General features: G+C 38.2%; 1 protein-coding gene across 1 annotated transcript; it reads left to right on the top strand.

Annotated features, from left to right (window-relative positions):
• The first annotated feature begins 2,190 nt into the window (after window positions 1-2,190).
• LRIT1 (leucine rich repeat, Ig-like and transmembrane domains 1) lies at window positions 2,191-18,521 on the top strand. The gene is made up of 4 exons (XM_048858726.2): window positions 2,191-2,430; window positions 6,411-6,877; window positions 13,106-13,411; window positions 16,095-18,521. Exons 1-4 carry the CDS (start codon window positions 2,309-2,311, stop codon window positions 17,105-17,107), a joined length of 1,908 nt encoding a protein of 635 aa, XP_048714683.2. The 5' UTR covers window positions 2,191-2,308; the 3' UTR covers window positions 17,108-18,521.
• Window positions 18,522-24,015: the final 5,494 nt, after the last annotated feature.

Below are 24,015 nucleotides of genomic sequence, written 5' to 3'. Positions count from 1 at the left end.
CTGGATTCTTTACCCACAGGTATAATACAATTGCTAGTGATATTTCATTCTGATGAAAAACTAAAAATGAATTCTATGGTAAAATATTCTATAGTAAAAGCATTAGTAAAGGTTCTTTGTTAGAAATAATGTTCACTGCTCTTACTGTAATTTATCCATTAACATTCAGTAATGTGTCAGTTTCTCCTGCAAGAAATACATAAGTTATTAATGAAGGGCTGAATTGATTACATACCTGAAGGGAGACACAAAAGCAACTTCTCCATAATAGGGAGGGTTGTAGGTGAGGAGTGTTGGCAAGTGTGGGTCTGAGGGGATGGTCCCTCTTTGAAGCATTATCCTCCACTTAGACCCTGCATGGGTTGCTGGAATAAATTCTGCAGACCCCATGTGCATCAAATTATATGGGTTCCCTCACCACCTAGATAATTCCCCACCTCAGATGGGAGGGTTTGATGGCAGTGGCTTGTGGGGAAACAGCGCTTCTGTAGGAGCTGAGCAGATCTGAGGGTCAGGGAAAGCCTTGAATCTGTGTAGAGGCAAGGGCCTCTGAATGAATGGCACTCACCTTTCTCAACCTCTCAACACCCAAGAAGATCTGGAAGATATCTGAGTTTTGGGGGAAAACATTCCTAGCAGTTCTTCAGGACAAATCCTTCCTTCATGGCATAATCAGGTAGAAACCCTACAAGTCAATGTCTTTTTAAAAACTATTCACGATCTACTTAAAGTTAGAATTTGCCTAGCCCTTACTTGGTTACACAGAGGCATAAGTGGGTGTAAGGGTTCACTGCTTCCTTGCAAGTGTGAGTAAGGGATGGAACTTCAGTTTCACTCGTGGCAATGGGGGGAAGCACAAGGGGCTAGGCCCAGATGCTTTCCCCAGGAGCAACTGGATAGCAAGTAGGCAGAGCCAAGGCTACTCCTCGCTAAGAAAGCACTGAAAGGAAGAACTGTAATGGCCATGCTTTCTGATCCAAGGGCCAGTGAACAAGACCAAAGGAAATCTCATTTCTGAGGGTTTTTTTTCTTTCTGATCTTAGCCCTCAGTAGAGAAGATGGAAAGTGACAGGAAATAGACTAACGGTAAAAAGAAAAGAAATGGTCCTGCAGGAGCAGTAGAAGCCTTTTTGCTGAACCCAGAAACGCTGAGCAGTGTGCCTCAAAATAAAGAATCCTAATCTCATTTACACCAGTTTTCACAACAGTAACACCATTGGGTGAAATCCTGGCTCCGCTGAAGTCAATGCAAAGCTCCCATTAGCTTCATGGGGGCCAAGATTTTACTGGAATTATTCCTGATTTACACCAGTGTAATTCAGCTCAGAATCAGCCCTATTACATTTATATTGCAGGATGTGAAGACTTTCATCTGACTTTTGTCAGGTAAGCCTAACTTCAGTAGTAGGCAAATTGGTTGAAACTACAGTAAAGAACAGAGTTATCAGGCACATCAATGAACATGACATGTTGGGGAAGAGTCAACATGGCTTTTGTAAAGGAAAATCATGCCACACCGATGTATTAGAATTATTTGAGAGTGTCAACAAACATGGGCAAGCGTGACCCAGTTGATACAGTATACTTTGAGTTTCAGAAAACATTTGGTATGGTCCCTCATCAAAGGCTCTTAAGGACAGTAAGCAGTCTTGGAATGGTTAGTCTTTCAGGAATGTGTTAGCACTGAGACAAACACCAGGAAAATGTATGTATTTAATATTTTATTAAAGTTCTAGCTACTGTATCATTCTTAGTTTTATAACATTGGTCATACTGGCAAAAATCAATCAATCATTAAACCATTGGTCCTTTTTCTTAAAAGAAAAGCCAAATCAATAAAATAGTTTTCCATATTTTTGTATATTCTCAGTGGCTCAGACTCCTGCTGTACTAGGAACCCTTTTTAAATATCCAAGAAATCACTACAGGAAAGTGAGTTACTGGCAACATCTATTAAAGTAATATTTATATTGTCATTGATAGAATCACAAAAAGACTATGTTGTTCCACACAACAATCCCTGGTTTTCTGTTGGAATCCAGGATTGATGATGCTCGCTGAGGGAAGAGATGCTTTATCTGTGTGATTCCCGGAAGCAATAAGCACCTACGTGAAAATAACTCAAGTCCCCATCCTTAATCCCCTGCCTATCCTTTTTTATCTGATGGATTCAGTGAGGGCTGGAAGATCACTGTGTGAATGAAATGGAAAGACAGTTAACAAGATGTGACCAGCCCCTGGACAAAACAATAGAGAAAAACCTTCACTTTGTCTAGTATCTGAGAGTCGTCCTCATGTGCAGGTAACAATGTGGATCACTGTGGGCTTGGTCTGCTGCTTAGTTTTTGGAGGACTGCCTTCAGCTCACTGCACTTGCCCTTCCCAATGTAGCTGCACCTTCTATAGTGTCAATGAAGGAACAAAAGCAAGGTATGTTTGTTCTCTTTGTTTTCATCTGGAAGGTTTTGTGTTCACCTTTGTAAGGATATATGGAAAAAAACCCCATGGCTTGTGTCATGGTTATTTCTTTGTGTGTTATTTTCCCCAATCATTCTGTACGACAGCTTTATGTGCAGAAGGATTAGCTTCTGAGCACACTATAATCTGATTTCAGAAAAAACATTCGGTGATCTTCTCTCCTAGGGTAAAAGCAATATAATTAACATCAGTATAATGGTGAAAGATGAATAAAATGGAAAATACTGGACTTCGTATGTGCAGAAAATGTCTTAAGGTTCTAGCCCACCTTGTTCTCCTTTCAAAGAGTTAATGAGGCTTGCTTAGTACAGTGCTTTCAAAAATGCATGGAGTACTGCCTTCTATTCCATTTACTTAAGAATCCTTTAATCAGAGGATTTTTTTTAGAAGGAAACAATCCCCAAACCAGAAGAAAACTCAAAGGCAGATTCCATACATTAAATGTAAAATCTGAGAATGGTTTATTTCAATTCCACAAAATCTCAACAAAGACCAGTTCTTTATTTTTGGAATGAAATACAATTAAGATATTAGTAGAGGATGCTTTTTGTTGAAATGTAGTAAGTAAGCAATTATTTGACTTAATGGGAAATAGGACAAGCTTTTATACAATATATTCACAATATAAAAAGAGAGAGAGGGAGAGAAAGCAATCCCTTTTTCTTTGGAGTACATATTTCTTCTAGACAGGATTCTAATGGAGGAATTCAACAAAGAGAAATTAAAAACTGTCACCTAGATTTTGAATGTCTGTAAAATGGACTTCTTTCCTCAAGACCGTTCAGGTGCAATAGAAGTAGCACCAGTAGCTTTCCATGTGAGAAGTACAGTGGAAACACAAATTACCTGTAGTTACTGAGAAGGAATGCAACAAAAATAATCAACGCTATCCCAAAGAGGCCGTAGTGGAATTACCTTCCAGTGACTGGGAAATACTGTAGTACTTTGTGGTAGCTATGTTAAAAAGTGTGGTGTCTACCATTTCCTAAGGTGAATAATTGTTGTCATTTTTCTATATTATGATTCAGTGAAAAAACAGCCAAGTTCCCAGTAGTACAAGGGGTTTATCACACAGAATAACAGTTTAGTGCTCAATAGTATCACCTGGAAATATCACCAGTAGCATAAGTGCACATTGCTACGTTGTAATAGGGTCTCATATTATTGAACCTTCTGTGCCATGCACAGAAAAGAAATGCATTACTGAGAAGAGTTTTCTGTCTCCTTATTATCTTCTTTTTGTTCTTAGTTTTTCCCCAAACCCCCAACCCTCAGTTAAGGAGGGTGGGATGAGCCTTCTTCCAGATCCTATCAGTTTTGGTCTGAGTCTTGACTGCACCCTGTTGCTTGAGAGTCAGGTGAAGCATTTCTTTCCTCAACCTCCCGGGGTTGTGTTTGCATCTTCCATCACAGATTTAATGCCATTGTAGAAGTACTAAATGAAAGTAACTATACTGTATACCTATCATGAATGAACAATTTTATGTAGAAGCTTGAAGACATTTAACTCTAGGAAGCCTCACTTAGTAAGAGCAATTTAGTTATGTTATTTATTTGCCCCTATAGTACAGGAGTAATCACTTTCAGCTAAAAATGATCTGGTTTTATAATATTCCATTTATTAACCAGCCACAGTCATGAGGAGATGGTCCTTAGATTATCATATTACATTTCCCTCATAGTACCTCTTCTAGCATGTGAAGTGGAACATGCTTATTTGATTCTGCTACTTTTTATAAATTAAGCTTTATTTCATGTTAAGAATTTGCCTTTCCCCCCTTCCCCTTGTCGTTAGGCGAACTGATGTGCATTCTGTATTGTATTTTCTAAAATATCTGTCTCTCTCCCTTCCTCACTGCTATCTACAATTTCATGCATTTACAAAGCCAAAGTCAAATTTTGCTTGTATAAGGCCCAAGTAAATAAAGATTAAGGATTTAGGATATGCCTTTAGAAATTAGAGATGGGAAAGAGCAATTAGGTCATCTAGTTCACACTACAGCCAGTGCCGGATTTTCCCCAACAGAATAATTTCCAGTGCTTTGACTCATCTGTTTTCAAATGCTTAAAGTGAAGTGGCTTCTACCACTATTACACAGTCCAACAGATTTCACTGTAGTTCAAATTTCAAAGTAGAGTTTTGTTGGGTTAATTGACTTCACTTAATGAACAGGAGATTCCATATAGTGTTTAATGTGTGTTCCCCTGTTATATTCAGTTGGATGGAATAAAGGGCCCAAAGAGTCAAAGGTGTTGCCATGACTCTGAAACCATCCAACACTGAACATTTTTAAATAAGTTTTGGGGTTTGGTAAACAGAGACCTCAGCCTGCTTAGGACTGTGGAGAACACACTATAAAATTCATACCAAAGGTTACACATTTATTGATTTGAAACATATAAAAGGACAAGACTCAAAATAAGGTAAAGAACATTGAAACTGAAATTGATTATGTAAAACAAGCTTAATCAAAAAGTAACAAAGTCCCTTTTTGGAGACGGTGAATATTGGTTAAAATCTCTTATTCAGTTAAACAGTACTTTTTGGTGGGGAAGAAAGGGATAGTTCTGTTGCTCAGTCCTGAGTTGGGAATGACAATCACTTTCCTACTTCAGACAAAACAGACAGACACAGAAGGGGGAGTAGAGATAGGATAGTAAAGATGAGGGAAATACGGTTTTTGTTGATATTCTCAGGACACAGGGCAACTGGTCAGTCACAGACGGATGCTTTGGTCAGACAGATTAACCATGACAGCTATTGCTATGGATCCTGGCTCACTTCCTCTGTCAGGAACGTCATCTGGTTGGTCTGGTCAGGACCTCCTCCTTCACTGGTCCTTCTCAGGCTGAGCAGAGCTGGATAGACCATCTCATCTTGCTGGACTGGTGCTGTGCAGTACAGTTGATTTCAGAGTCAGGTGAAAAGCTGAGAGAGAGAGGACAGGAGGAAGATGGGTGAGGGACAGAAAGGAGCACATGAGGGAGCAGGAAACAGAGCAAGATCTCACATGTATCAGGTTGGGGTCCTTGTTGGTGCAGCAATGATGCCCAAGTGTCTCCACTGGAGTATCAAGATCTGGTGTAATGGCAACAATCCTTCTATTGCAGCCATGGTGGTGGTAAAAAGTTTCCCCTTTTCTGCCTCAAAGTCTCTTTTAGAAGGGTCCCAAAAAGGCAATGGGTGGAATAATCCATCCTCTCTTTATTTTGTCAACCAGTTAGGCCTAATTTCCAACATGCCAATTTTGGTTCATTGATTTCCAGTTCTGTACGTTTCTTGTTTACCAAGTATGATCTTAACACAATCCTTGATTTATTTCGATAGGCCTTCTTATTTGGACTAATTCAGTCTTTTTGCTTCTTTTTTGCACCTTTTCCCATCAACATTGATTGTCATAGGTAATTGTGACACCTTATGAACTTTCATTCACTTTTCACAGTTGAGCTCACAATTAGAGTAAATTTGTAGGATCAGTTATCACAACACGTCTGACTCCTACCTGAGAGAGGTTTGTTTAATATTTGGCTCTTTCGCCAAATCTCTGATGGCTCAACTGGTGAACTGTGTTTTAACATGTACTGACATACTCTCTAGTGCAGGAATGTTATGGTCACAATTTTCAGAAAGTCAATTAAAAATAAAAAGAAGAAAGACTTCATGAGCCAGATTCATACCCAATATAAATAGGTGCAACTCACTGAATTCATTTACAAAAAGATTGAATTTGATTCTATGTAGCTAAATTGCTTTGATTTTTTTTACATAGCTGAGTCATATATGTATAATGGTTGCTAAGAAAACAAAGGAACTGACAAAGAGAAAAGCACATACAAATAATTAGAATAAAGTAAAAAAAATTCAAAATATTTAATTTAATTTTTATATTTGTTTTTTAATTTGTAATTTAATATTTGTTTTTTCCAATCAGAACTGTCCTGTGCAATGACCCAGAGATGACACTCACCCCTGTGAACATCCCAGGAGATACATCTAAACTTCGAATAGAAAAGACGGCCATCAGGAGAGTACCAGGAGAAGCTTTCCATTCTCTCCGTAACCTGGAATACCTCTGGATGCCCTACAATTCTTTGGCTAGTGTCAGTGTGATTACCTTTAGGGGTCTCCGCCGGTTACAGGAATTGAGACTGGATGGGAATGACTTAATCTTATTTCCATGGGAAGTTCTTGCAGACATGCCCCAGCTACGGCTGCTGGATTTACACAATAATGAACTCACCTCAGTACCAGCAGAAGCTGCTCGTTACATCAAGAACATCACCTACCTGGATCTGTCTAGCAATAAACTGATGACTCTTCCTCAAGAGGTTATTTCAACCTGGGCTAACCTCCAGGTAGTTCCTTACTTCCCCAATGACAATTCCAAGATCATCTTAGGTAAGAGAGTTAAAAAAATAGGGCAAATTAGAATGCACTTGAGATGAATCTCAAACATGTAACATACAAGAGCAGTACCTTAATATTGCTAATTCACTCTAGCAAGAAAGTGTATTTTTAATGAAAATATATTGTTGCTCCTATAGTCCCCCTGCAGGCTAAGAGATTCCCTGTTGAAAGTAAGGACAGCTACAGTTCTTCATACACTATCTGAACAGCCATGAATTCTAGAATGACATTTTTTGATGGGTGGCTTTCAATCAGAAAATAAAGTTACAGATGATTGTCTGGTGAGCCATCTCAGTTGCAGTAGCCCAGAATGAAGTTCTGCAACGAGCATACTGAGAAGTTCAGGGGTTTGGCTCTGAATGTTTTATCTCTAGATCATTTATTTAAATCCATCTCAGGGTGACTCAACGTTGTTGCCATCTTCTGGTTGTTTGATAGGCTACATGAACTAAATTGGTGGTCTCTAGGTCTTCCAAGTGGTTATGGACCATATCCTCAATTAGTATAAACTGATGGAGTGACACTGACTTCAGCTTACTCCTGAGGATGGGACCCTTTATGTCCATATTGCATTCATAACCACCACAATATTTGGCATCAATTCACACTCTTGCTGACAATCTCATTGAGGAGGACATGAGTTATTCCCAGCGGTGGTCCCCACAATGTGAAGAAGCTTACAGTGCTGCTTATCTTCTTCTGTGGATAAATGGGGAGCTTGTTTTTCTAACACTAAGGTCACACTTAAAAGAAACCCACACATTTTAAAAAGAAAGAATCAAGTTGTAGTCTGGCCAGTTTTTAGTATCTTTCGTTAATGTTTGGTTAGCTAGTAAAAATAAATGGTGTCTTCTGTGTGCATTTTGCAAAGTGCTAAATAAATTCTTAACAAAACAAAAGACATGTTTGCTATTGCATGGTCCCTTTCATGTTATGGAATGTTGGCTATAACAATATATTGCATAGATCTCTTTTTGTGGAAATTTTACTTCATATTTCACTTCATGGATTATTATAGCATTTGATTAGGAAGGACTTTTGTGCTGTTACTTTGGCCAACATAAGATAGCCTTGCACAATCATCTGTACAGTTTGCGTGTGCCAGGATCTTAAGAAATCCATACACAGAAATGTATATGGAGATAATGGGGTAGAGCCATACTATAATTCATAGACCAACCCACTGATTCTTAAACCACACTCCACATTTACCCTCTGTGCACATACACAGGTGATTGTAGTGTGTGAAGTCCGTGGATTTTAGTCCAGGGATTGAGATGCACAGCTGCATGCTAAGTTTCCTTCCTGGCCATGGCTTTCTCACTGAACGCATAAAAATCTATGAATAGCAAGGATTCAGTCATTCCCTTTAGTTCTCTTCAAAGCCTTTGGTTTTAGGATGTTATAATAAAAATAGTTTTAGAAACAGCTTAGTGCTTTCTAGATATTCATGTCTTTCATTGTCAGCTTTGTGATGTTCTTTTGTATAAGAAGTGCTTGGATGAGGCATCAAAATTGAGTAGGGGGTTGAGGAGTAGTTTGTGATAGTGTGGTTGATCATCAATTGCTGCATTGGCTCACGTGTCACACAGATACATAGATTCAGTAAATGTGAAGCTAAGAATCTTGATCACTTTCCGAAAAAAGCTGCAGAGGAGACGGGCAATAGTGAAGGCATTAGTAGTGTGGTGCTTAAGTGAGAGAGAGAGAGAGTTGAAGTCTGGACAACTACACCAAAGCCCAAATGTCTTTGTTTGGAAAATAGAAATACAATAGAATTGGTTATTTGAGATTAAATTAGTGTTTCCCACAGTTAATTTGTTTGTACTTTTACTGCAAACATTTTTTCATAGTATCTAACCCCAGGACAGCTGCTCAGGCCCCTTTTGCCTGTCAGCCCACACTGGGCCTGGCTCTGTGGCAGGAGAAACTGTCTCTCTGTAGGTTGTGTAGCCAGTTTCACAGCCCCTTGGAACAGTGCTTCCCAATACTCAGAGATGAGTGCTGTGCATATGGGGAAAGAGAGAGAATGAAAAAGTCCCTCATTCCCACTCCAACTGCACCAAGCCTATTCATCCACCAAACCTCTCTAGCAGCAATCTTCCCTCCCGTCTTTTCATGTGCTTTAATATGTATACTTTTTACTGTATTTTTCACTCCATGCATCTGACGAAGTGAGTTTTAGCTCACGAAAGCTTATGCCCAAATAAATGTGTTAGTCTCTAAGGTGCCACAAGGACTCCTCGTTGTTTTTGCTGATATAGACTAATACGGCGACCACTCTGAAACCTTTAATATTTCTGTGAGATGTCCCTCATTTTAGCAGCAACAGCTGCCCCCACTCTCACATGATCTGTAATCCACAAAATGGTCACAAAATCAACCCAGGATCTAAATTCCACAGGATTGTGGAGCATGGTAGATTGTGGGGCAAATCTTATGCCATGGTTTGGGTTGTGCTTTTGCCATTGTTCGGGTTGTGGACCAAAAAGGTTGAAAACCACTGCTCTGTACCATCATTATTTTATATACATCTGTCAAGGGTCCCAATCATTTCCATCTCTAATCTCTTCATATGGATGTTTTTTCTTGTCCAATTATTTTGTTGCCCATATTTCTACTATATTTTTTTCCAGACAGGCCTGGCCAAATTGAACATAATATTCTGGGTGATGGCCTACCATTTATTTTCTCTGTAGCATTATAGTATCTTTATCCCATTCCTTTTGCATTCTGGCATTTTGCTTGCTTTTTTCGACCTTTAGTGCACATTGACAATGGGTTTTAGATCATATTTTTCATTAGTCCTTTTTACTGAGTATATAAATAGATAATTTCCTTATATGTTATAGGAACCCAGGAATACATGCAGACATAGGAGGCATCTGTGGTCCATAGCCAAGGGCTGAGCTGCAAGAACTTGAGAAGAGCCTTTTAAAGAACCAAGCTATGACCATATTTAAAACCATACTGCAGCCTGCCCATGGGGTCCATACAGTATGATTTGGTTAGCACAACTCACGGAAAAATATCTGTGTGCATGTTGGTCAGAAAAACAATAGCAGAGCTGATCTAACAACTGGATTCACTGTTGTGTAGATAGCACATTTGTATATCTCTCAGATATGGATACGTTAACCAGAAGGGAAAAGTGAAGGTGACCAGTGAGGACAAATATAATGATCATACATCAAGAGCTTGATTTCAGGAAGTGACTGAGAATCAGAAAACTAAGTTAACTTCTGTGAATATTCCAGTTAACTTCTGTAATGCAGTCTTACTTTTGCTAGGTTTCTAAACATTCTTGATAGTAAATTAACTTTCTAAAACATTTGCAGACAGCAAACACACAAGGGGTATGGGTGCAGCCAGTATAAATCTGTTTAGAAATGTGACAATGTTTATGGACTCTCTTTTTTATAGACCCCTGCTCCTATTCATCATCCGTTCCCTGAGTTTTAATGTATTTAGTTTAAAATTTGTAGAAAACGTCCCACCACTAAGGCATAACCCTTTTAAAATACCTTCCCAACACTGATAGCATGGAATGAGACAGGCATCATTTCTTCTTCAGCAGAATGTTTTTAATCTTTCTTGTCAACTGTTGGGAATGGGTGACGTCCACCTTGATTGCATTGGCTCGTTAGTAATTTTCCCGCTGATATTCACCCCTTCTTGTCAACTGTTGAGAATAGGCTACTTTCACCTTAATTGAATTGGTCTTGTTAGCACTGACCCCCCCACTTGGTAAGGCAACTCCCATCTTTTCATGTGCTTTAATATATATACTGTTTACTGTATTTTTCACTCCATGCATCTGATGAAGTGAGTTTTAGCCCACGAAAACTTATGCCCAAATAAATGTGTTAGTCTCTAAGGTGCCACAAGGACTCCTCGTTGTTTTTGCTGATATAGACTAATACGGCGACCACTCTGAAACCTTTAATATTTCTGTGAGATGTCAGTTGCTCGTGATCTGAACTGCATTTATACTAACTGTAGCATTTACAGATATTTTATTCACTGGAAGCCTTGGTATTTCTGCAATGTTGTGTCTAAATTAGAATCTCGGTGATGTGCTACCAGCAGTGCCATTGGTTATGTGGTATAAATGCTGGACGTGTTAGTGTAAACAGGGTAAAACTATGTTTATTATTGCGTCAGATAGACCTGCTCTGAGTAGTGTTCGATCAGATTGGGGTAAAAACACGTGTGCCCTGCCTAAACTGTTTCCACCAGTGCAATGCTTGGAAATGTCATGAAATATGTCGCTGTAGGCAAGGCCATAGCACCACTGCAGGTATAGAATCATCTGCACGCAAAAGGCATGCTAGTAGAACGTTATGTCCATCCTTCCATGACAGCTTGTTGAGTTGCCGGCAGAAGAGAGGAGACTGCCTGAGGGTATGCCTAATCTGTGGTGAGCCTCCCGTGGTCGGCTATGTCAGAATCCAGTGTAGCACCTGCACTGCACCGCATGATCTAGGCCTTTACTTTATGTAATCAACTTTAGTCTCTGATTCACAAAAGTATTTAAACTCCTGCTTCAATCAATTCTAATTCAAGATAGCACTTCAGCATGTCCTTATCTTTAGACATGTGTTTAAGTCCCATCAATTTTAAGGTTAAGTATGTGCTTACTTAATCTCCTGAATTAGGGATGCTTTCTTCAATTGAACCCTTAAATATCTCAAAGTCATTATTTTTCTAACATTATCATTTTTTGAGTAATAAAATAAGTTTCATTCCAAAGCAAATAAACCCCAATAACTTTATTTTAAAACCAGTTAAGGTACTTAAGTGACAAGAATGTATACATCTATCACTTCCTTTGCCAAGCCCAAGTGTTTAAAAGCAAAGAAATGAATAGTTAAGGACACAAGACCTTAAATTACCTACATCTTAAACAAACAAATGACTCTTTTCAAGGGTAAAGAAATACATAATTTATCACAGTACAACAACTGATTCATGGATATGCATTATTTTTATTGTGATTTTGATATTTAAATTTTTTTTCGAAGGGATATTGTTAAAATCCACCCACGTTTCACAGTTTTTGGCATAATGTGATTTCTTTGGGCAGACAGAGGGACATGAATCAAAATTGGATGTCTTGTGAAACTGGAAAAGGAGTAAAATTAAAGTTATTTAAATTTTCAGGAAATGTGTGAGTTGCCTGTGAGATTGATAATGTGAAAGCATGAAGATCTTTCTTTCTTTTTGAGATATAAAAGGGGTTATAATCAGCCATACAATGGGACTCTGGTTTCATTCAGTATTGAATGGTTGTCACCTTTCTATAGCAAACCACAAATTACCTGCACTAGTACTTTTGTTCTATAGCTCTAAAAACAGAGGTCTCTACTAATTGATCTAAAGGAAGGTTTCTCTGAATTTTAAAAGGAGCCATATGTTCTTTGTACACTACAACCAGCTAGTGGATGGGAAAGTGCTCACACATTTACCTAGTACTTGCTCCTGCTCCCACTGAAGCCACAGCAAAAATTTCTCATTCACATCATTTGAAATTAATGAGGAAGGTCTCTCTCCCAACCATTTAAAACAAAACCTCTAATAACTGCTTGATTTCTTGTCAAATATTTTCTTCAAATATAGTTGGTGTACAAGTTTCCAAAGAAATATAACTATGTGGAAAATTTGAAGGTGCGGTACCCAAATAGTCAGTTTTGAGCTAGAGGGAGACAAAGAAACTTTAGACAAAAGTCAAAATTTCAAAACAGAGCAACTCAAAAACAGCAGGATGAATTCTCTTCAAACTTCACACAAACACTCTCCTTTGCTTTTACAATAAATGTAGTGATTTTCAGGACAATTATTTTTTTCAAGCCAAAGATATAGAAGCTGACTCCAATGTTAACTGAGGAAAGGCTGTTTTCTCCTCCTAACAATCTGTTTTGATTGCATGGATAATCATACTTTCACTGCCATAGTACTTTTTCATCCACGATGCCAAAACAGTTTATAAAGCTGTGTTAGCACCATGTTACCAATGGGGTAAGTAAGGCTCAGAGTGGTCCTAGCCATATGATGGGGATTAAGACCCAGGTTTCTGGACTCCAAGGCTATATTCTGTATGCCAGGCCACAAATGCCCCTAGTTGGAAGCAGACTATAAGCCAGTCACCACATGTCCATTAATGAATATAAAGTGAAAAGTATCAATGGAAATGTTGACTATCATGATTTCTCTTGACAGGTTTGCAGGACAATCCTTGGGTGTGTGACTGCAGTCTGTATGAAATGGTCCATTTCCTAAACTTCCAGTCTCCTAACATAGCATTTATAGAGCCAAGACTGAAATGCTTCACCCCACGGAGTCTTGCTGGAGTCGTCTTCAGTCAAGTCGAACTAAGAAAATGTCAAAGCCCTGTTGTACATACTTCTGTAGCCAAGGTGAAGACCATACTGGGTAGCACTGTGTTACTGCGGTGTGGTACTACTGGGGTGCCTATTCCTGAACTCAGCTGGAGACGGGCTGATGGTAATCAACTCAATGGCACAGGTGGGTTCTGGCTCTTTATTTCACACTGTGTGATTGGAAAATAGGCTTGTGTTTTCTGCACACCCTGGAGCAAACATCAGCTTCAGCTCTTCCAAGTAAATAGAACTACTGTATATGCCTCCTGCTGAATAAGAAAATAGGAGGCTAGCAAGAGGAGAATGTTAACATTGTAACTCTCTACAGCATTTATGTTTTTCCCCTGAAGACTCATACAACTAACCCACACTTCAGTGTGAATATATTAATGTTTATATAATAAACTATGATATGAAGCATGTTATGTTTTCTTTATTGCACAACAAATGCACTGCAATAGTGGATCTCAAGCTGTTCTCTGCAAAGTACTTTTAGGTGGTTTGCACACCTATTTGCATCACAATGGTGAAGCTGAAATAAGAGACACTTTAAAATTAGTTTTAATTACGTATTAAACAGTCTTCCTAAAAAACTAGTTGTGGGCTTGCCCTGGCTCCATTGTGTGCTTTTGCATGTCTGCAGTGTTGAACTGCTATCAAAACAGTTAATAAATCTCTGCCAGATGTTTCCTTGATGTCAATTCAACTAAGATCAAATTTACAGGTGACAGGAAGACTGGAGGAATAATAAAATCCCTGGTAAGATAATGGAACAAATACTGAGAGGAAAAAAGTCACTAAACTCCTAAAGGTAACTGAAAGCATATGCAATAAGCAAGATTGTAAAGTATGTAATACAGTGTCTCATTAAGTCTCACCCGCAAAATTAAAATGACTTTCAATTGGAGTTGGGTCGGAACAAAATTTTTCATTTCTCAGAGAAATCTTCAATTTTGACTTTTTTCCATTTCAAAATGACAGAAATTATCACATTTCAATATTTCCTGCAAAACAACCCCTCTTCCCCAGAATTTATTTTGAGTTGGTTGAAATGTTTCATTCTGATTTTGACTTTTATTAAAAAAAAAGATATAATATTGAAAAAAGTCCTTTCAAAATGGAAAATTGATTTTTCCGTTTCAAAAAGGTCAAAATGCTTCTCTCCCCACCCCCATCCATTTTTTAAAAATACAGTTGCATTGAAATCAACATTATTTCTGCAAACATTTCACTTTTGATGAACTGGCATTTTCCAATGGAAAAACATTCCATTGGAAAAATTCAGATCACCTCTACTTTGAATGCTTTTCTCCCTTAAAATGGGGATTCTTCAAGACAGTCATTGTTCCCTTTAAATGCCCCCCATCATGGTGATCTTTCCTTTCACAAGAAAGGCTGGATCTGATGCCATCTGAATTCAGAGTTAATCTCTAAAGAGAACAACAAGAAATATTCCCTTGGCATGTGGGTGGGCACAGATCTTCCAGAACCTGGAAATGAAGGGTGAATTTCTAGACTCATTCAAGTCACAGGGGTTTTGTTATTCAAGTCACGGAAGCCAGGATTTCTCCCAAGGGTGCAAGTTCAGAAAGTTAAACAGCCTATTAAATAATTTTCTTATAAGATCTAAACAAAATGAATAGAATTGTGTTGTGTGTCCTTAAATTGTTATGAGATTCTTCAGTGCCATAGATACAGGGAACGGATATACTTTTTTTTTCCACAGCTGTAGAACAACTTCTAAGAGAAGATCTTTTTTGTGATCTTCAGAAGCCATTACTCTGCTGTGCATGACGTGGTGCAACTGCTACCAATGATAATGCCTTCATATCATGCTGAAAACATGCCTCCTACATTAAAAACAGACAAACAAAAAGTCCCTTCCTGCAAAATAATGAATGCATTCTAGAAAGCCTATGTTAAGTTTACTCTAGCTACAGTCAAGATTGATATATTTTGTGCCGCATTAAACATGGCGTTACCACCTTTCAGTGAAGAGTTGTCTGAAAAAATACAGTACCTCTCAATGATGGAATTTCCTCATGAGCACTATAATATGACAGCTTGAAATATTAACTTTTCTGAAAGAATGAAAGGAAAAACTGCTCTCATTCTAGCTGTAAGAGTATTGTATGGTCACAGGAAGATTGGAAATTGTTTTCTGCTGAACCTCCACACTCAATGAATACTTAACCCATAAGGTGCAAAAGCCTTCAATATTTTGTTTGGTTGGTTTGATTCAATTTTTATTAGCAAGATTCCTTCTCCAAAAGGCTGGATCTTAACATGATTGGATTTTTGTAAGGTTCTCAGTATGTAACATGGTATACTCATCTTAATTCTACAGCAAACAACATATTATTTCCCAGCCATTTGTCTCTTGTTTATTCATTCTAGGAACTACCATATGTTCATCTTGAAAGACAGTCTACTCTTGAGCAGTGATTTTCTTTCATGTGAATCATAAGTAAAAAAAGTATATCGACTCTTCCAAACACAACTTTCTTCACTCTCATTCATGAACATGCTTGCAGTGTTTTATATACATGGTATTTTTTAAGGATGGGGAAATCTTTCCTAGCTTATTTTCCAATTCTAGCTTTGCCCTGAAAAAATTCCATCATATTTTTTGGAAGAGGGTGTATGGATGAACTAGATCAACTAAAGTGATCTTGACAGTAGCTAACAGCCAATATCCTTTCATTAGGTTTATTTTGATTTCATATTTTGGTTAACAAAAATGATCATTCTGCTATGTATAATAGTAATTTTGCTGAATCCATCTTCTTAATATTTTATATTATATCCATGTTTGGGTTTTTTTTCAGTGCACCAGGAAATTTCTAGTGATGGAATGAGCTGGTCTATTCTAGGCTTGCCTGTAGTCTCTTTTCTGGATTCTGGAGAGTACATTTGTAAAGCAAAGAACTTCCTAGGGGCTACAGAGGCTTTCATATCCCTCATCATCACTGATTCTGAAGGCACTGATGACTCTAATGCTAACTCTAAAGGAGTATGGAATGGGAAGGTGAGCGGGATGGAAGCAGCTGCTTACAATGATAAGCTGGTGGCTAGGTACGTTATCACAACCTCAACTTCACCTACATTAGGTGCCAGACCAGTCCGTGTTAACACAGAAGAGAATCTAGGGTTCCAGAATGAGGCACAGAATATGGTTAAGGAGCAGAATAACAACCCAAGAAATCTTCTATCAAGTCTACCCACTGGTCAACAGGAGCCAGAACGTATAGTGAGGTCTGTCAGAGTGATAGGAGACATGGATCAAAGTGTCTCATTGGCCTGGAAAGCTCCTCAGGCAAAGAACACAACCATATTCAGTGTCCTTTATGCCATTTTTGGAGAAAGGGAAATGCGCAGAATCAGTGTGGAGCCAGGTAAGACTAAGATCACCATTGATGGGCTGATGCCAAAGACCAAATACATAGTGTGTGTCTGTGTGAAAGGGCTGATCCCCAGGAAGGAGCAATGCATCATATTTTCCACAGATGAAGTTGCCAGTGCCGGTGGAACCCAAAAACTCATTAATGTAGTGGTGATCAGTGTGGCCTGTGTCATTGCTGTGCCTCTGACCCTAGTGGTCTGCTGTGGGGCATTGAAAAGGCGCTGCAAAAAATGCTTAGTGCGGAAGCCCAAGGAAGTTCAGGAGTCCTATGTCACATTTGAAAGTCTGTCTCCAGGGGCCAAAACTAAAGGATTGGAAGGAGAATACTTGACTAGAGACACCCCAGATGAGTCTAACAGGCTGCTGTCTGCACGATCAAGCGAGGACTCAGAAGCAATACCAAAGACAGAAGGGCAACCCAATGAGTACTTTTGCTGATATTACTAGGCTAATTGTTGGCATGTTCGACCCACATGCACACACAAATGCATATGACTCTTTACCCTGTAGATCAGGCACCAGTACATGCTGTTGCAGGTCAATATGTATCCCAGCATGTTCAAGAGAGCAATGTGAGAAGACTGGTTATACTCCACTCTTTTGGAACATTTTGCACAGTTTTATTTGCTGAGTTGCATCTAATCAGATAGATGCAAAAGATTTCTGTGATTGTTCCTAAATTCCCCTGTGATATTGTTCCTTTGTCAAAATGAAGTTGTCTAACTGAATATGAAAATATTAAGCAATGTTGTCAAAAACGTTCTTGTATATTGTTGCTTGCATATCTGGCTTGTTGTACACTAAATATTTTAATATCAACTATGCTGAATTGCTTTAGAATGACAAACAATGAAGTTTAACTACAAATGTTGTGAAGATTCATAGACTCATTTGGTGCTCCCCAAACAATTAAAAGCTTGTGTGAAAATACCCAGCTTCATGCTTAATAGATCATGAAATGCAAATACACAATTAACTATAAAATGTGACAATCATAATTTATTATTACATTAATGTATTGATTTGAGGAAAAATAGTAAAGAATAGCAATCAAGGGAATAAATTATGTAAGTGTGATCCCGGTATTTAATACTTAATGCCACATCCCTGACAGATTTTTATGTTTACCAATAACATTTTGCAATGTCAGATTAGTATTTTAGCATGGCAGAATAGTTGATGAAGTATGTGATTGACTAATACATTGTTGTTTGTACTTACTAGGTTTCAAATGGTGATTTTAGATGTTTCACAAAGGCGATGCTAAAATATTCTTGCATTAAATGGGTTTTTGTATAGTGAGATTATCTACAATACAATATTTGGCAAATAATTTAATTTTACTGGGTCAGATTCTGCTCTCATTTACATCAGTGTCAATCTGGAGTGACTTTAGTCTGGAGTAACTCCACTGAAATCAGCATAGTGACATAGGGTAAATGAATGGATAGTCTGGCCCTTAAGAATCAAGGGCACAATATTTTAAGTGTTCCTAACATGGGTAGCATGTACTTAGCTGAGTAGATCAAAGGGACTACTCACATGAGTATGGGTTACAGGACTAGACTGCAAGAGATATGCATTTATTTTCTCAGTTGCTTGCCGTCATCATGTGTCACGTGATTTAGCTTATCCAGCTAAAGTGAGCAGAAGCAGTTGCTTTCCTCAGGTTAGTGGTGGTGATAGGTGACTACTATATTACACGATTGTGATCTTGCTGTCTTCACACATTGCATATCACCACTGAAGAAATAGAATATCTGGGGAGTATAAACACTAATTTTTGGGAATATATAATTTGGGCCAAAGTATTCTTCATATATGATTGATGGGGGGGGAAAGAAATATTCATCAGGAGTGTGTTGAATTTTTCAAACTTTATAGAACACATTTTAGACTTTGCTTTTGAATAAATAGATGTCTAAAACAGTGAGTGCATTTTTTTCTGTGTGTTTTTTTTTGTTTCTGTTGTCTCACGAGTCATATCAATACAACCACTAAACTTTTTTTTACTCTAAAACAAATATATCTTTGTCTCATATAAGTAAATTATAGAAGTAAGAGATAGAAAAGACATATCTCATTCAGCCTGTCTCATGTGGTATAAACTAGAAAAACTCCAATGTTGTCTATACCATGGTTTAAATGTCAGACCACTATGCAAAATGATTTGCTACAGAACTAGTGGAATTTGAATTTAAAAGCTAGGTGCCAGATTTTCATAGGCACCTAAAGATTCTGGTAGACACTTTGAGTGATTTTCAAATCAATGGGTATTAGGATCCTAACATGTTTAGGTATTTTTGAAAATCCCACTAAGTGTCTATCTGCATTTTTTAGGTGCCGAAATACCTTTGAAAAGCTGTCTCTTTCGTGTTTAAACAAAATCTATTTTATACTAAGTTCTAGATATATAGGACATTTCATGAAAGTAACATGTAAATAGCTATTTGTTTTTCTTCCTGAAGAAGAAAAATAATCATATCACCATTTGATTCTTTTCCTAGGGTCCCTTTACTAAAAATGTTTTTGTATGTGGCATTCACACAAGTGCTTCCAAGATGAAAACTATCCATCCCTTACATTTCCAAAGTGGTGTCTGGTGTGTCAGTCACATAACTTGACTGTAATGGAAGTTGATGCACAGCTAAAATCCTCAGGTGCTGAAAATTCACGTAAAAGAGAATAATATTTCAAGGACTGAAATTATTAATAAATATCCTAGACCCTCCCAAAAGTTCAGTTCTGTAGAGATTCTAAGTTACCTCTCCTTGTTAATTGGTGGAACTACACTTTTAAGTAGACAAGAACAATCAATAGTCATCCTAAACAACTCATCCCATGAGGGAAGAAGTCGTCAAGCATGTAAGTGGCTGGTTGGACTTGGGAGGAGGCAGAGTATTTGTTAGTTGTATCATGGATGAGCCCCATGAGCTAGGTACTGTATGAACACAGAACAAAGAGACTGTTCCTCCCTCCAAATGCTTATATTCTAAGTAGCAGGATGATTGAAGCACTCCCTCTTAGTATACTGCATGTGGGGCTTTGTAAAAGACAAGGTGCCCTGTTTAGTAAAAAGAAAAGGAGGACTTGTGGCACCTTAGAGACTAACCAATTTATTTGAGCATGAGCTTTCGTGAGCTACAGCGCATACTGTGGAAACTGCAGAAGACTTCTACACTTTCCACAGTATGCATCCGATGAAGTGAGCTGTAGCTCACGAAAGCTCATGCTCAAATAAATTGGTTAGTCTCTAAGGTGCCACAAGTACTCCTTTCCTTTTTGCGAATACAGACTAACACGGCTGTTCCTCTGAAACCTGTTTAGTAAATTGACACTTGTCTATGAAGTATTATCAGTCAAAGTAGAGCTTGATCAATTAAGTTAATTTGGCTAGAAAATGTGCCTTTGCTCCACTGGAGTGGTGCTGACACAAGAACATGTTAAAGAAATGTACCTCATTCATGAAAGAAGAGGTCTTTCCAATATATTGTAATGTAAATAGTAGTGATGGTTTTTTATGGAGTCATTAGACTCAATAGCTTCACTCGCAGTTGAACTATTTTGGTGAATTTCTCTGTATTACATGAAGAAAAGGTAATTCCAAATGCATTACCTAATTAGGTATGTCTACACGTCAAGCTGGAGCTATAAATTCCAGCTCAAGGAGACATACCTACACTAGCTCTGACCAAGCAAGGCTAGCTGCCTTGACTATGTACTCATCAGAGGCACTAGGAATGTACTTGGGAGCAGCTTGTCCCGCTACCACTTACACTGTTGTGGCGTCACTTCTATTTTTAGCATGCTAATTTGATCAGAGCTGGCACAGGTATATCTCCCCGAGCTGGAAATTACACTTCCAGATCTAGTGTAGACGTACCCTTTTTGTACAACTTTGCATGTAAATTCACTTTTGCACCTAATTATTTTCATGCCAGTGCATACAAATGATGCAAAGGTAAATGCTGCTTGCTGTTACAGTAATATAAATCTGAAGTAATTGAATTCAGTGTAATTACTCTGTATTTTCAACAGTGGCAGGATTTGGCCCACTGTGGCTGTGCTTACACTAACCTTTTTTGGAAATTGCCGCAACTCCAATGATGAGCACTGTTTTTTAGACACGGCATTGGAATTTGCATGGAGTCATTGAATCCTGCTCAAATAGGGTCTTAATTATATAGTAGTAAAAATGGAAGTGAACATCCACCAGCACTCCGGCTATTGCCACGGCCAATACAACTCCAACATTGTTAATATACAGGTTGGAGATTTCCCAAAACAGAGTAGTTGAAAGGGACCATGCGGGTTCTGGGCCACTGCTGCTTCTGCATTGTCATTGGGAGCTCAGGCTGGGTTTCTGCTGGAGGACCCTGTGAAGCTAGACACTGCAGGAAGTACCACTCATCAGGGCCCGAGTGGTGGCCCCCTGCAGCCCACTGTTTGGTTCATGCTGGTATATAAACTAGGAAGCCAGTGTGGGGAGCTGTCTGAGCAATGATGCAGACTGTCTGCTTACTTCCTCTCTTGACCTTGCCTTCTGTGAACCCCAGACTCTGGCTTCTGACCCTGTTTCACCCCCAACTCTGCTACTTGCCTGCTGTCTGTAGTGCCTGACCCTGACTCTCTGGTATCCTGGCCTGGCTCAACCTCGACTCTGCTGCTTGCCTGCTATCTGCAACTTGGTGCCTGACCCTGATTTTCTGGTATCCTGACCTGGATTGACCCCCCACCCTAATACTTGTCTCCTGGCTGCAACTTGGTAACTGGTTGGTGCACACAGGCTGCCCACCGCCCAGCCCTGACAATGATGTAGAAAAGGCCCCTGCATAGGTCTGAACCACACTTGGGTGTGTGTTTGAGGTGAGAATACACAAAGACAGGTGGAGGGCCTTTTTGAAAATTTGTTGGGAGGAATGTTTCTTCAACATTTCAGTGAGTTTTTCAAAAAGAATAATAAAAAGAAATCTTCTGGTACTTCCCCTGAGTTGGACACATTATCATTTAACATGCTTCCTTGGTTGTTTATTTTGAGTACTATTTTCAATAGACCTGCAAATTTGATTTATCCACTAGCCTTCATTACTGCCATCTAGAATTGAATCCGCTTTGAAATTTGTCTTTGGATTCCATTTGCCTTGCATTTGTTTCTCTTTTGTAACCTCTTTTAGAGGAGAACTTTTACAAAGTCAAACCTTAACCTTTCAATGTTGATTATCTAACCCATCTTTGAGATTCCACATCTTAAACTTCTGGAGATTTTATATAGAGGACATGTACAAACTAATTATATTGATCTTTTAAAACATGTTTTGGATGATTTTGACACTCTTGGGGAAGTTTTGGACTTTTAAAACACATCGTAGTTATTTAAGGGATTTCAAACACTTGGGACAAAATTTTTGAGCAGTTTTTTTTAATACTTGGCTGACGGTTTTGGAGCACTATCTATTCTGAATTGGTTTAATCAACTCTATAGTTTGTGCAGCTCACATTTCTGAGCATTTTTTTCCCCCAGGACTGTTCTCAGACTCTTTTTGGATCCTTTAAAAATACTCTCTGGCCCATTTAGCACTTTTAGGATAACTTATGCCTTTAAAAATTCAGTTTTATACACTCTTTGCAGCTTTCTGGGACAATTTATAAAAGCACGTGGAGTCTTTTTGTAAAGTGTTAGGGTGCATTTTGGACCAATTTTAGAAGGTGTTGGATGCTATTATAAAACTTTGACACTTTTTCTCTAACTTTCATCCTTTTGGTGGACATTTTGGACTAGTGATTGACATATATTGGATATTTTTTAAAAGTTTTATGACACTTTTTGGTGATATGTTAGACAAATTTATCTCTTTGATATTTAGGATCACTTTGGGAATTGGGTTAAAAATGAGCTGGAATATGTTGAAAAGTGTAAAATGGTGTGTTTAAAAAAAGTGTGTTAAAAATTGCCTTAAAAAAACACAAAAGTGTCAAAATAGACTGCAATGTGTAAAAGATAATCAAAAAAGGTGCCCCCAAAGTATCAAAAAATGGTTAAAATAAAGTACAAGAAATATGCCCAAAATGCGAAAGAAGAGGCAGGGGGGAAAAGTCTATTTTAAAGCCTTTTTCAAAGTTGTTCCAAAGTAGTTCAAAAAATGAGCCAAAAGGCATCCTTGCAGAATGAAAAATGCCTTCAACTATTTTTAGAATGTATGTTTCTAACATCCTCCAAAGTGCAAGTAAATGATTAAAACAATGCCCGTAAAAATGGCAAAATTGTTTTTTTTTTAAAAAGAGCATCTAAAATGTACTAAAAAAGTCAAGATCTAAAAGCCTTTTTTTAAAGTAACTAAAATTGTCTTTTAACCTCTGGAAAAATGATCCAAAAATGTTTCTCTTAAGTGTTTAAATGGCTGAAAAAAGTGTCATGTAAGTATAAAAGAAGCTCAAGGGAAGAGTGCAAAGAAAGGTCTGAAATAGTCACAAAATGACTAAAAACTATTATATGAAAAGTCATTATTTGTTTTTAAATGCTGCAAAAATACACTAAAAAGTCAAAACAGCACCAAAGAGGTCTGAAAAAAGTGTTTAATGGGTAAAATGAAATGAAAAGGTAAAAAGCTCCTCCAAAAGAACCATTTTTCAAAGTGCCCCCAAAAGGTCAGAACGGGTCCAAAAAGGGCTGGAAACTCTCAAACATTTAAATAATATTTAGCTGTACTCTAAAAAAGTTTAAAGTGCCTGAAAATAAAGTATAAAAAGCTCTATAATTAGCACAAAAAGTGTCTCAAAATTACCCTAAAATGGAGAAGAATGATCACAAAAGTCTGCAAATTAGCTCCAAAGCGACCACACACACGCATCCGACGAAGTGGGTATTCACCAACAAAAGTTTATGCTCCAATACGTCTGTTAGTCTATAAGGTGTCACAGGACTCTGCCACTTTTACAGATCCAGACTAACACGGCTACCCCTCTGATACCTCACACACACAGAGATATTCCCTTGGATATATTTGTGCAGATTCAAATGGAACCATGCACATGTGCACCAGAGGGCAGAATTTAACCTAAAGTGAAGTGCTAGGAAACCATGTTGCATATTCCCTAATTCAATGTGAGAGGCAGTCTTACCTCATATTATGGTGCTTGAAGTGAATAATGAAGCCAATCCCCTTATGAATGAATCAGGGAGGATAACGCAAATTTTGCGAATTGTTTAGTAATATTCTTTCACTAGTACAACTGGTCACATCTCACTGTCTATTTTGATTCTGTGGTTGTGTTGATGATCTAAGAAGGAACTTATTAGCAGTGTTGTCTGACTTGTTGGAAAGATTGTTAGAGCTGCAAGTGCCAGG

This window comes from Caretta caretta, chromosome 7, assembly GCF_965140235.1.
Source record: "Caretta caretta isolate rCarCar2 chromosome 7, rCarCar1.hap1, whole genome shotgun sequence".
NCBI classification, from domain to species: Eukaryota; Metazoa; Chordata; order Testudines; family Cheloniidae; genus Caretta; species Caretta caretta.
The sequence above is the reverse complement of the archived record's forward strand: the minus strand, read 5'-3'. Positions and strand labels throughout refer to the sequence as shown.

Coding starts and splice junctions, on each gene's coding strand:
- LRIT1 (XM_048858726.2), top strand. CDS start 2,309: ATGTGGATCACTGTGGGCTTGGTCTGCTGCTTAGTTTTTGGAGGACTG. Junction 2,431..6,410: donor AATGAAGGAACAAAAGCAAG/GTATGTTTGTTC, acceptor TTTTCCAATCAG/AACTGTCCTGTGCAATGACC. Junction 6,878..13,105: donor CAATTCCAAGATCATCTTAG/GTAAGAGAGTTA, acceptor TTCTCTTGACAG/GTTTGCAGGACAATCCTTGG.